This window comes from Lissotriton helveticus, chromosome 7, assembly GCF_964261635.1.
Source record: "Lissotriton helveticus chromosome 7, aLisHel1.1, whole genome shotgun sequence".
In the NCBI taxonomy this organism is placed as follows: domain Eukaryota; kingdom Metazoa; phylum Chordata; class Amphibia; order Caudata; family Salamandridae; genus Lissotriton; species Lissotriton helveticus.
Genome location: NC_136068.1, coordinates 1,273,024,867 through 1,273,038,730, shown reverse-complemented (window position 1 = coordinate 1,273,038,730; position 13,864 = coordinate 1,273,024,867). Strand labels below are relative to the sequence as shown.

At 52.5% G+C, this 13,864-nt stretch overlaps 1 protein-coding gene across 1 annotated transcript in view; it reads right to left on the bottom strand.

Moving 5' to 3' along the window:
• Positions 1–1,045: 1,045 nt before the first annotated feature.
• Positions 1,046–13,864, bottom strand: part of LOC144767333 (proton channel OTOP2-like) — a 319,185-nt gene continuing 306,366 nt past the window's right edge. Inside the window, exon 6 of the mRNA XM_078650816.1 lies at positions 1,046–2,138. Coding sequence (XP_078506942.1) covers positions 2,046–2,138 — 93 coding nt within the window. The 3' untranslated portion in view covers positions 1,046–2,045. The remainder of the gene's footprint in view (positions 2,139–13,864) is intronic.

The following is a 13,864-nucleotide window of genomic DNA, read 5'->3' as shown; positions in this document are numbered from 1 at the left end:
GGAGGAAATAAACCCCATGTGACAGCAATGCATGAGAAAACACACCCACGATGTCAGTGTGGCTGAGTAGGTCTGCACAGCGACCACAAACAGTATCAAGACACATGGCTGATCAACAAAACACAATACTGACTTGCCAGACACACATTCTGTATACTCACAATTGCTACCAACAACAAGTAGGAGTCAGCCAGAACTGCAAGGACATACCATCACACTGCACAGTGCACAACATACAACTCACACATGTGCACAGTCACAAGCACAGGGCTAACCAATCCACACAACAGGCACTCAACTCGTAGGTGACACATGTGTACAGTTGACATTGCAGGGGCACACACACATCAACACTATTGACAAAGTTACCCCTTCAAACTGCACACTTCATGAACACATAAGTGCACACATTGGATTTTACCCATGTGACTAGGACGCCTGGCCATCACTAGATGAGCATACACCAACAATGCTGTGCACACATCAAGAAAGCTCACACAGACATGATGACCCAGGCCAGCTAGCCTGCAATACTGTGGATAGATTCCCACTTTATGCTGGCAGTGCATACACACATGACATGTGTACAATATAGCTAACCTGACCAAAGAGTGATAATATCAGTAGTTCTTAACAAACCAACATCATTGCACCCCCTAGCCTCAGAGTCAAAAAGACAAGACATTGGCAATGTTAAAGAGGCATATTGAGCATGTGTCACAGTAAACCATACCCACACAGAAAATGCTTTATTTAGCAAGGAAACTGAAAAGGCAGACAACAGGAGTAACGTTTTATTCACATATTACACAGATAGGCACCACAAATAAACAAGAGCAAGGCCAGTGGCCAGGACAAAGTGCAGATGAGTTACATGAGATTCTGCATAGGGAAGGGGCAAACAGCAGTGAACATCAAGGTCAGTGGCCAGTCCAAGGTGCAGATGAGGTACATGGGATCCTGCACAGGGAAGGGGAAGTGAACATCAAGGCCAGTGGCCAGGACAAAGTGCAGATGAGGTACATGAGATCCTGCACAGGGAAGGGGTAAACAGCAGTGAACAACAAGGCCAGTGGCCAGTCCAAGGTGCAGAGTGTATCCATGAGATGCTGCACAGGTAAGAGGCACACATCAAGGCCAGGGGCCAGACCAATGTGCAGAGTAGGTAAATGAGATCCTGCACAGGCAAGTGGTAAACAGCAGGGAACAACAAGGCCAATGGCCAGTCCAATGTGCAGAGTAAGGACATGAGAAGCTACACAGGCAAGGGGCAAACAGCAGGGAGCAACAAGGACAGTGGGACAGGAGAGTCATTGGCTGGGGATGCCTCTGAGGCATATGAGCCTGAGGCCTGCTTCTTGGCTTTGTGGCCCTTGGTGTCGCCTGACGCGCTTTTGTCTTTGCGCTCTGGGGTGGCTTTAGTTTTCTGTGGGGATGGTGTTCGCGCCCTGGACCTCTTGGGCTGCTGCTGCTGTGTGCTGCGTGTGCTGTATCTTGCCCTTGAGGTCTGTGGTGTGTGGTCACTATCGTCAGATGTGGCTACTGGCAGGGGGTGGATAAAGGGACTGGAGCTGGACTCGGAGATTGTGCCAGTTGAAGGGTTGCCATCACCTAGGAGGACAAAGACTGGACAGTTTGGTGTACCCCACACATGTCTGAATGAATGCCCTCCATGAAAGCAACCACCTGTCCCAACTTTTTGTCGTGGTTGAGGAAGGCATTGAGGAGAGCTGTCTGGCCCACACACAGCTGGCACAAAAGGTCCTTAGACTCAGCACTGATGGCAGCAGGGTGGACAGGGGCAGGGGCAGCGGTGCCTGGTGTGAACGATACTCTTCCCTTCTTACTGGTGCGAACACGGCTAGCAACAGTGGAAGTAGCTGGGAGGGTGGGCACTGTATGATATGTGGTGGAAGAGGAGGCAGAGTCCCCGTTCCCTGTGTCCGCCAACATATATGCATCACCGCTGGCATCCGATGACGTTGAGGTTTGTGTCTCTGGCTGTGATTCCTCAAACAGACTCCTGTCCCCCTCCGTGGCACTGGTCACATCTGTGTAACTGTGCTCATGTGAAGCAGTTGTGCTTGATGTCTCACCACTGGAGTCCATCCCCTGTCCTTCTGTGCCCACGGGAGATGCTGCATGAGAGAGAAAGATGTAGGGTCAGTTTATTGGTATCAATAGAGCAATCATATGCAAGCAAAGCATCACTAAAGATGATGAAATCTCCATGTTGCACACCACCCTGTACAATACCATTGTGCAACCTCAATTTTTAACTTGATTTTTCCCTGTCAACAAGCAAACGGGCATAAGTGAGCCATGTGATGACCACACAGCACAATATCCTTCTGGTGGCTCCATTCAAACCGGACACACAAATAGCTCTGAGCACACCTAGGGCCCTGATAGGGGCAAAGATGTACCCCACGACATGTTGCCACTGTCATATCTGGATGGAGCAGAAGGGGACAGCACAGATACAGACTACAACATAACAGCGATTTTCAAAACTTCCATTGGGGTGACACGCCGCAGGTGCCAGGCGGTAGCTACCGCAATATGGGTGCCATACATTGCCATAAATGTGCAAGTGGTGTGCCAAGCGGATATGATAATCTTGCACATGTGTGCCAAATTTCCAGGCTCGGCCCATGACTCATACATCATGTGTAACAGCGTTGTACCACAGCTGATGGCTAATCTGCTACCTGAACGTGCATGGATTGTGGGTGAGTATACAGAGTCAATTAGCGTGCTGTGTGTGTGACATTCTGTCCTCTGCCAAAGTAACATTACAAGGTTTCTCTGTATTTCTCACACCTAGGTGCATGCATATCCCAACCGACCTTTGTTGCTGAGCCCAATGCAGAATCCCACGACACCTGCTTAAGTCCGCTACAATGATGCCTATGGGAGGACACGTTGTGTGGTGGAGCGTACGTTTGGTCTCCTGAAGTCACGATTTTGCTGCCTGGACAAGACCGGAGGGGCACTGATGTACTCGCACAGGAAGGTGTGTCAGATTGTAGTTGCATGCTCCACAACCTGGCCATTCGCAAGGGGATCCCACTGCTCCTGGATGCTGATGAGCAGCCAAGGACCCCGCCTGCAAACTAACCTGTGTCCAGTGACGAGGATAGTGGAGAGGAGGAAGGTGTCGACCAGCGTCAACAGCTCATCAAACGCTACTTCACTTGAAGGTGAGTGACGAGGTACAATGGACCCATTGTCTGATGATGTTGCTGTTGTTGGCACGGTGTATGTGAGCTTTGTGACTGCAGCCGGTTGTTGACTCAGTGGTGGCTGACAATGTTGCTGGAACAGGGTATTTTGGCACATCTACAGGATGTGTATGTTGGCACTGTTGCTCATTGTGATGTGTGCATGATGGAGTAGCTTGATGGTAAGTGTTCTGTGATGTCTGTGATGCCAACCACTGACTAGTGAATCTTGTTCTGTTGTGTTTTCCTAGGTCTCTCAGCCTCTCCTTGCCTACATACATTCCATACTCCTGGTACATTGTAATCATGGTGAAGACTGCACATTCTGGAATAAACACAGAGCAGAAACAACGACATGTGTGTAAGGAGCATTTATTTACAATGGTGACATGTGAGGGGGTGAACATTTACATTGAGGTGATTAGTGAAGCAGTGAGTTGACAGTTATGGTAAATGAGAGAATCAAGTAGTCACCACATTGATGTGGTGACCCAGTCCAACAGACAGATTCCATTCACAAGGCAGTGTGGGTAAGGACAGTCCAAAAAGTCAAAGCAGTAGTGAAGAGGGTTGCCTTCATAGCTGGCTCTGTGACTGCCGTTTGGCAGGTGCTTTGCTACGGGATACTCTCAGGGATTTCTTGGGAAAGCCCCTTCGTTGCTTGGCAGGGGGGCCTCTGCTGTAGGGCCAGTGGGGTCTGAGGACTCACCCCTCTCTGTGGCCGCAAGGAAGGATGTTGAACTGTTATCCTGCAGAGGTGGAGGTGTTGGTTGTGGTGCAGGCCTGTCCCTCAGTACCGCCACTGGCTGTCCCAAGAGGTCCACAATTTGGCCCATGCGGGTGTCCATTGAGCTCATCAGCAGGAGGAGCTCATGTGAATCTTCTTCTAACCGGCCCGTTTGTCCCTGGGCCCGTTCATAGGCTCCAAGGACTCGGTTGATGTTGTCCAGGGCTTCGGTCCCAGGGTCTGCCACAGACCTGTTGCCTCACCACTGTGGGCCCCTGCATCCTCTCCCTGCCCTCCTCAGCTGGTGGTGTTGGCTGGTCATCCTCTGGGACAGGGAGAGTGTTGCAGGCACCACTGGTGGTGGTGGAGGACGCACAGGCCGTAACAGCAGGGGTCTGCAGATAGGTTGGTGTTGCTGCAGATGTGGTGGGGGGAACGATGGGGTCCTGGGACCTGTTGCGTCCTGGCACACTAGATGGGCCGGCTTTGAGCTCCTCGTCCTCTGAAACCCGGGAGTCAACATCAGAGAGTACATGTTCCGGGAGGGGGGAGACTAGCTATGCAGGTTGCTAGTGTTGTCCTCTGCAGTCAGTTCTTGGTCACCTGTGAGACAGAGTGGAAATGGTCATTGTAGTACACCCCGCAAGCTTTGTGTTAGATGTGTATTATTCACTGTCTGTACACCACGCAGTTGACTAATCATCACATTGTTTGTATGCACACTACTGTGCCTCCTGACATGATGTTGAGGAACAAGTATTACTTGTCCATGGTGTGAAGTCTTGAAACATACCATATGCCATGTGCATATTTTGTGATTACAGGGACATGTTGCCATGTAGCGACAAGCGCAACAAAGAATTTATATGAAGCCTCTATGTTGATTGTTGTGCCTGGCAGACGTTACATCTGAGACTGAACTGGCCATTGTCATCTCATGCATACCTTTGTCATATCATGTGCAAATCTAAATTTGTACCACCAACCATCCTTTCTTTGCTTTCATATGGTCCTTGATGCTCTGGCCACATAGCACTTTCACCTGGCATTCAGTGCTGTGCATGACTGTGCACAGATTTTCTTCTACATGTGAATTGGTATGTCACACTTTGGTTGCTGTGACAGTTACATTCGCTTAGCTGTCTGCACACTGTGAGTGGCAATATGATCCGTGTGTATTTTTGTGTGATGAGAGGGCTGGTGTTGTCATATGGACCCATGCTTTTTGAGAGAAATGGATGGGTGCATGTACTGGCTACTTACCTGTTCTGTTTTCACATTTGTGTTGGATTTGTGACACATCTTTGTGTGTGTGTGTGCTATAGGCTTCCATCCTGCTCAGGGGTGGGGCAAGAGAGCATAATATGTCTACCTACCTGTCAATTGGAAGTGGACAGTGCATTGTCTACTTATGCATCTAGTTTGGAGGGAGTGCTACATCTGGATGATTTGTGGTACAAGGGGGCATGGTGGTAGTAGTAGTGCAGGCCTCACACCCACAACCCCCTCCCTGTGAAGATGACTACCTACCTGTGAGTTTGGTTGTTGTACTACAATGACTGCTGAATGCTTCTGGGTGGGTGGGGAGTGCTCCATCTTGCTCAGCTGGGGAACAAGGGAGCATGATGGGAGTAGTAGTGTAGGCGTCCCAGCCTCAAACAGCACAACCTGGGAAGATGGCTTCCTACCTGGGAGTTTGGTTGTTGTACTTCAATGGCTGCTGCATGCCTCAGGAGGGGGGAGTGCCCCTGTTAGTTTGATGAGGGCAAAGCAATGGCTGCCACATGCTTCTAGGTGCGTGGGGAGTGCTCTATCTTGCTAAGCTGGGGAACAAGGGGGCATGGAGGGAGTTGTTGTGCAGGCCTCCCAGCCCCAAACAGTACTCCTTGTGAAAATGGCTTCCTACCTGGGAGTTTGGTTGTTGTACTTCAATGGCTGCTGCATGCCTCAGGAGGGGGGAGTGCCACATCCTGCTCAGGGGTGGGACAGGGGTGCCTGATGGAAGTAGTAGTGCAGGCCTCCCAGCCCCAAACAGGCCTCCCAGGAAAGATGGCTACCTACCTGTGAGTTTGGTTGTTGCACTACAATGGTTGCCACATGCTTCTGGGTGGGCGGGGAGAGCTCCATCTTGCTAAGCTGGTGAACAAGGAGGCATGGTGGGAGTTGTTGTGCAGACCTCCCAGCCCCAAACAGCCCTCCCAGGTAATATGGCTACCTATCTGTAAGGTGAGTGGGAACCATACAATGGCTGGCACATGCTTTTGTGTAGAGGGGAGTGCTACATCATGCACAGGGGTAGGACAGGGGGGCCTGTTGGGAGTTGTAGTGCTGATTGCCTGGACATGTACAACCCTATATATGTTGTCTACCTTTGGGGTGATTCAGATGGAGTGAATGTTACATCTGTGGGACATGTGTTGGATATTTTGGTGCATTTAAATATACTTGTGCCTCTGGGATGCAGCTTTGTATTTGTGCTGGACAGAACATAGCAGTGTAATGGTCTACATTTGTTTATATTTACCAGCCTGCACTCCCCCGGCTATTCCTGTGAGACTCTCTGGATGAAGTATTGCAAGCACCTTCTCCTCCCATGCAGTGAATATTCTTGGTGGAAAGGGAGGGCCACTGCCAGTCCTCTGAGCCACCTCACGGTTCTTGCTCCTCTTTTCTTTCACAACATTCTTCAAGTCATGCCACCGCTTCATGATTTCCTGCTTGGAGCGTGGGGTGATCTTTACTGCACTGACCTTGTTGACTATCTTTGCCCACATTTGTTCTCTTGTAGCTAATGGAGTCTGTTGGACCAGGCTACCAAACACTTGTGGTTCTACTCTGATAATCTCATCTATCATGACTGTCAACTCACTCTCAGTGAAATTAGGCATTTTCTGTGGTGCCATGGTGTGTGATGTGCAGAGGGGTTAGAGGCACTGGGGTGTAAGTGGGGGGGGGGTGATGTGTATGGTGTTTGATGTGCAGAGGGGTTGGAGGTACAGGTGTGGAAGTGGTGGTGGTGCTGTGTGTGTTGTGAGTAGTGATGGTGTGTTGATGTGCCTCTCCTTTCAGCTGTGGTGTATGTCCCTTCACTTCTGGGAGGATATTCACAAAGACTTATCTCCGAATTATCCCCACCGTAATGCATCAAAAGTGGAGATAGATGTAACACCCCATTCACAAGCTGGTGCAAACTGCAGACATCGCCTGTATTCCTGCAACAACTGCCCCAAAATTTATCTCCACGGTGGACACCACCAACTAACCCTAATGAGATGCAGAGTGGGCGTTCCCATGCAAAACCACACGAAAAAACCACAACACCACACTAACAACGGACTGCCAGATCTGCGCAGCAAAACAAAAACAGGCAATAAGCCACGACAGCAGCAGGGAATTAACACCTGTTCATTGCTGGTGTAAAGCAGGACGACAACCTGCAATATAAAAGGGAGCCCAGCCAAGAGCCACACCTGAAGACCCACAGATGCCATGGAGACAATGACCATGCACCGTGGATACCCATGAGGGCCACAACACCCACCGCAACCACCCCAGGCTCGCCACCACCCCCAGGACCCATCCCGCACCACCCCCCGGAACACCACAGAGCCAGCTTACACAAAGACAGAGGACCCAGCTGAAACGCACCTGCCACCCACAGTCATGCAACTCACAACACTGCCAATGGGCACGCAGCACAACTACATCCAACATGACACACACCATGCCAACGGACCAGAAACGAAAACACGACTCCATTGGGAATCCATCCTTGCATGCCCAAAACCCAGCCACGGCATGGCACCACAGACACACAATAGATGTGAGGAGAGGCATGGAGCAGGCATGTGCGAGAGCTGCAAGTGACTAAGGAATGTGAACCTAACAATGCCAGGTGTGGAGTGGAGGTGCCAGACAGACCACAGAGTGCAAACTACAGAAATGGCCATGTGGTGAACAACTGCTGGTGCATGGAGGGTAGTGGCCAGTGGACGCTACCATGTCCCCACAGGCTGAGGGGCAGAACGTGGAAACGTCGCACGTTACGTCCCCCCCTGCATGCGCGGGCATAGTGTGTCGGACCTGCGTATGCCAGGCGTGCATAGGTGTGTGAACAAAAAGCCCGTCTCACTGGACTTGGTTCTTATTCGGAATGGACCACACATCAGCCAGGGCGGTGCCTCTCTGCCCGCCACGAGTCCCATGTCGAGCGCGGCGGGGCCTGCGTCCCTGAGTGCCTGCAGCCCCCCGGGCAGCCGGTCCCCTGACCCGTCATGGCGGCCCAAGCGCACCAACGAGGCTCCGCTCACCTGCCTACCCCTGCATGTGTCAAAGAGGCCCACCACGTGCCGGTGCAAGCTCCAAGCACCAGCCCTGCGACCTCTGCTTCAGCCCAATAGGTTCCACATGTGTAACTGTGTCCTGAGTCCTGAATGGCAGTGACCCCAAGTCCGTGCCAGTGGCCACAGCACCAGACAACCTTCGATCAGTGAGGCATAATTCCATATGGCAAGCCGGCCACACGAGGTGCCACTTACCCTGTTCAACGCCAGCCGGCCACACGTGGATGAGGGCTCAGGCCTACCCTGCGCACCAGTCGGTCCCACATCCAGCACTTAGTCGCGAATCATGAATGGCAGAGTCCACACCAGTGAATGCATGGAGAGGAGTAAGAGGAAGACGCGGCTCAGTCCAGACGAAAGCCGGATCAGAGTCATGGAGGTGTTCGAACACTATCAACGACTGACCTGGTGCCATCAGCCCTGTTCACCGCAGCCCATGTTGCCACTGAACCTGAACTACGCAGGCCGTCCGGGCCATCTAACTGAAGCCGGCGACACTCGATGAATGGCCCGTGCTGCCCGCTGCCTCAGGCCTACCCTGAGGTCCAGTAGGTCAGACATGTGGAAATGTGTCTTGGGTAAGATGTGGAGGAGTCCACAGCATTGGACACGCCTCATTGAAGTTGGCATCCCCTAACAGCACTGGTGCCACAACCTCTGTGTTTCATGGGTCATGGGCACTATCTGGTTGGACCTTGGTGGTGTCTGAGCCCATGGCCTGGTGGTTTCCGACATCTCCATCAGGCTGGACCGGACTTGGTGTTCCACACGTGTCTGTTCCATTCAACTCCACCATAGTGACTGTTTCAGCGTGGTCCTGCACCCTGCATCATGCCCTGAGGGTACACCTCCCACTGTCCACTGAGACACTCCGTGACATGCTACTCAACATCGACAGAGATCTGCTCTACAATCGTGACCCTGCCCCAGTGCCCCGCAAGTCAGCGTCCCGTGGCAGTAGGCCCGTGCAGGCCACTGTGCATCCAGGGCCACTAACTCTGTGCAGCACAAGTCATGGGGCCTTTAATTTTGAATGGCTGTGTCCTTTGCGATGTACACTGTTGTCGATTTCTGACTGCACTAGGCACCCTTGCCGGCTGGTGTGCACACACCCCACACACATCCAACACAGGTGTGACTCAGTATGTGTGCCTGCTAATAAATGTGGCCATGCACACGTGCACATAGCCATTACATCATCTGAGCAAGTGTGTCCGTGTGGTCATTGTGTCAGCATGATGGGCATGGGCCCTGCAACATCAAAGTGTGCTGTCTTCAGTGGACGTTACCATGTCACCTCAGTGTTGGCAGTGACCCTGGACATGCAGCTTTGCATGCACCCCCCTGCATGCACAAGCGGCGTGTGCTGGTCCGGCATACGTCAGGTCAGAGCAGGGGTATGTTGAATCGGCAGAGGGAGCAAGGCATGACTCGTACCTGGCCCTGGGCTGGAAGTGCAGTAAGTGTGTCTCTGGGTTGGGATGTAGTCGCCACCAGGGCCACAGTAGTCGATGTTGCAATGTAGCATGCACCAGGAGGGCGGGCCCGCACAAACGGGGACATGTAGGTGCGCAAGATTGCTCGGGTCTTGGCACATGCATGCCAAGTGTTATGTGCATCATCCCTGCGGATGCATGAGTCGGTTGCCTGTCCTCATTTGCAGCGCGATCACAGCCAGCCATGGGCTGTACACCTGTGTCCGCCCTGTCCGGTCCATTAGCCTACACTCTGTGGCCGCACACCTTCAAAGGCCAGGGTCACGGTGTTCCCAGAGTCGCAGACATCCCACCACACCCACTCCATGCCCAGTGCTTCTCCTGTATGCATGCAGATATAGAATTTACTGTAGGGATGAAAGGTCCTTTATGTGGACTATCAGGCGGTGGCACATCTGCAGCTCCGAACATGAACTGGCATCTGGCCAGCACCTCCTGACAGATACAATAGCATTTGCTTGCGACTCCAACACTACACACTTCCTGAAGTGAGACCAACGTGTACACATCCCACATGCAGTAGTCCTTGGTCGTAGTTGGCATGCGTGAAATAGCCTTCACACGTACTCCCACCCCACCCTGGGCCTGCACCCGTTGCACACAGACACTGCTCATTGCACAGAGCTGTGCAATTTCATCCACAGGACTGGCACAGGGCAAGCCAGTGCCGCTTCTAGCAGAGCCACTGAGGCAATGGCAGACCATCCCGGACACATGCGCGGATCCAGTCACGTGGACCTGTACCGTGCACGTCTGCTGCATGTACTGGGGGCGCTGCCATTGACAGTCTTGTTGATCAGTTACTGGCTGAGATTCCGCCTTGCGGACGTCTCCTGCATTCAGCCTGTGTTTCATTGTCGCTCGTGCATATACAAGTGGTCCTTGGATGCATTCCTCTCCAACGTAAAGGTAGCTGACCTGAATTATAACGTGTGTGTGCAACCCCTGTTGGCCCACGATGCCTGTTTATGGCATGCATGGATGTTTGACATGCAGGCTGGACACTGGACCTGGGAGATTGCATGAGTCCTCGTGAGCAGTGAGCACATTGAGCATCTACCCGAGTGGGCTTTGGTGCACATTGGGGCCAATGGTTGGAGTCAGCACATCTGTCCGGGTCCACTGATGGATTACATCGACGACATGTCAGATGTGGTGGATGACGATTGCTCATTGGAGATGTTGGCCTACACAGCTGCACTCGCGTTCATGGACGAGTGGCAAGGTACCTGTAGCCACAACTGGATGTGACCCAATGCACGTGTTCGGACGCCTTGTTGCATGTTGGGAATCTGGTCACATGTCACAAGTCGACAGTGGCTCCCCTCCCCGGCCCATTCATTTTTTCAGCGTCAGATTCCGCCTTGGTGGACGCAGATGTATCCCCGCTTCTACGCAAGGACGCCATCTCCCCTTCGGTCCTCCACCCAGAGGGATTTTTAAACAATATTGTCTTGGTGGACGGAAGGCGGCAAGAGACCCGTCATAAACTTAAGCGAATTCAACGAGTGGCTGGTTTACCGCCACTTCAAAATGAGGGTATTCACCTCCTTCGAGATGTGTTGCGCCCTGGCGACTGGATAGTACGTTTGGACCTCAAAGACGCGTATTTGGTGGGCCCTATTTTTCCTGCACACAGGAAGTTCCTGAAGTTTATGTGGGGAGGCCACATTTACGAGTTCAATTCCCTCCCGTTCGGCCTCTCATCTGCACCTTGGTGCTTCACAAAGGTCCTCAGCGGTGGAGTTTCTGAGGGCCAGAGGGGTCAGAAAGATCGTATTTCTAGACGACCTCCTCTTGATGGCTTCGTGCCCTCGTCCTCTGGAAGCTCAGCTTCACATGGCAGTGGACCTCTTACATAATCTTGGTTTTGTGATCAACAGAGAAAAGTCCCTGTTCCAGCAGACACAGTCTCTTACCTTCTTGGGGTTTGTCGTCGAATCGACGTCCTCTACGTTCAGCCTCCTGGCGCGGAAGATTTCCCATATCCGGCACGAGCTGCGACGGGTTCTGGCCACCCACCAGGTCTCCCTCCGTCAGGTTGCGAGAGTGATGGGTCTCTTGTCGGCCTCTATTCAGGCCATTTTTCCGGGTCCCCTGCACTACATGGCTTTGCAGCGCCTCAAGGCATACTTCCTCCGGAAGGGGTATCCTTATTCCCACAAGGTGGCCCTAACGCCACAAGTGAGAGCCGAGATCCGTTGGTGGTTAGACCACATGAAGCCTGGAAGGGGCGAGCGATCTTCGGTTCGGCCCCGGATCTGGTAATAGAGTCCGATGCCAGCAGGCTCGTCTGGGGGGCGCGCTGCGGGGATCTGTCCACAGGAGGTTTGTGGTCTCCAGACGAGCAGAAATTACACATAAACTGTCTGGAGCTTTTGGCAGGTTTGTTTGCCGTACAGTGCTGGAAGAGAGATTTAGTACAGTCCTGCGTCCTCCTGAAGATGGACAACGTGTTGGCGGTCCGGTATGTGAACCATTTGGGGGGCACCATATCGCAAGCCCTCTCGGATCTAGCGGCAAGCTTTTGGCAGTACTGCCTGGACAGTCGGATCTCAGTCACGGCGGAGTATCTACCCGGTCGGGACAACTCGGAAGCGGACTTCCAGTCACGCCACTTCCGAGATTCCAGCATGTGGATGTTGGATCATACCGTCTTTGCCGCCTTGAGCAATCATTGTGGTCCGTTTACGGCGGATTTGTTTGCGTGCCGCCTGGACCACCAGATTCTCCGGTTTTTCAGCTGGCGGCCAGATCCCTCAGCCGGGGCCACGGATGCCTTTCTCCAGGATTGGAGTCTGGAGCGGGGGTACCCGTTCCCCCCTTTTGCAATGTTCACTCGCTGCTCTACTCGGGTTCGCAGACAAGGGGCCGATCTGGTGAGGATTTCTCCCCTGTGGAGGTCGCAAGTGTGGTTTCCAGTTCTTCTGGAACTTTCTTGGGATTTTCCAATCCTTGTCCCCCAGTTTCCAGCCATTTTCACGGATCTGGACGGGAATCATCATCCGCTGGTGTTAGCGGGCTCTCTGTTTCTCATGGCATGGTGGATTTCCGGGGTAGATGGGAAACCCCGGCCCTTTTGAGAGAGGCTGAAGACCTCATTTCCAAAGCCTGGGCGGACAGCACGGTTAAACGATATCGGTACGCGTGGGGCAGATGGTCCCGTTGGTGTCTGCGACTGGGTTTCGATCCCTTGATCGCCGACGTTGTTGCCATGGTGAATTTCTTGGCGGAGCTGGCTTCTGATGGCCTCGCGTATCGCTCTATAACTACATTTAGATCAGCGATTTCCTCGGGTCATGTTCCGATCAATGGTACTCCGGTTAGTGAACATCCTCTGGTTTGCAAACTCCTTCGGAGTGTGCGTCTCTCTTTGCCACCTGAACTCCGTTATTCCTCCCTCTGGGATGTCAACCAGGTGCTGAACCTTTTTCCTGTCCTGAACCTTTTTCTGTCCTGGCAACCTAACCGGTTCCTGTCTCGCAAGAAGCTTTCGGCAAAATTAGCTATGCTCCTCTGCTTGATTTCGTGCCGTCGGGTCTCCGATGTGCGGGCCTTTAACATTACGGGTAGGATTTTTTCTCCGGAGGGTGTAACCTTTACTCTCCTACGACGCACTAAGTGTCATACCAGGGTTATTTCGTACCCAGCTTTTCTGGACTCGCCTAAGTTGTGCGTGGTTCAGTGCCTCAAGGCATACGAGCAAATGACAGAAGAGTTTTGTCCGCCTGGAGAGCGACAGCTGCTTATTTCTCTCCAGAAGCCCTTTAAGGCGGTGTCTTCACCCATGATCGCCAGATGGGTTAGGTGGGTTATGCAGGAGGCCGGCATTAGTTTGCGGCATTTTTGTGCACACTCCGCTCGTGGAGCGATGGCCTCGAAAGCCTTTGGCTTAGGTGCACGCCTCTAAGACATCCTTAATGCGGCAGATTGGTCTTCGGACTCTACCTTTAAGAGGTTTTACTTCAAACCAGTGCTGAATATGGCGCAACTGGTTGTGGGCAAGCTTTAAACAAGCATAATCCTCGCCTCCAATCCTGACATAGAATGAAAAATTTCCTAGCTAACGTAACG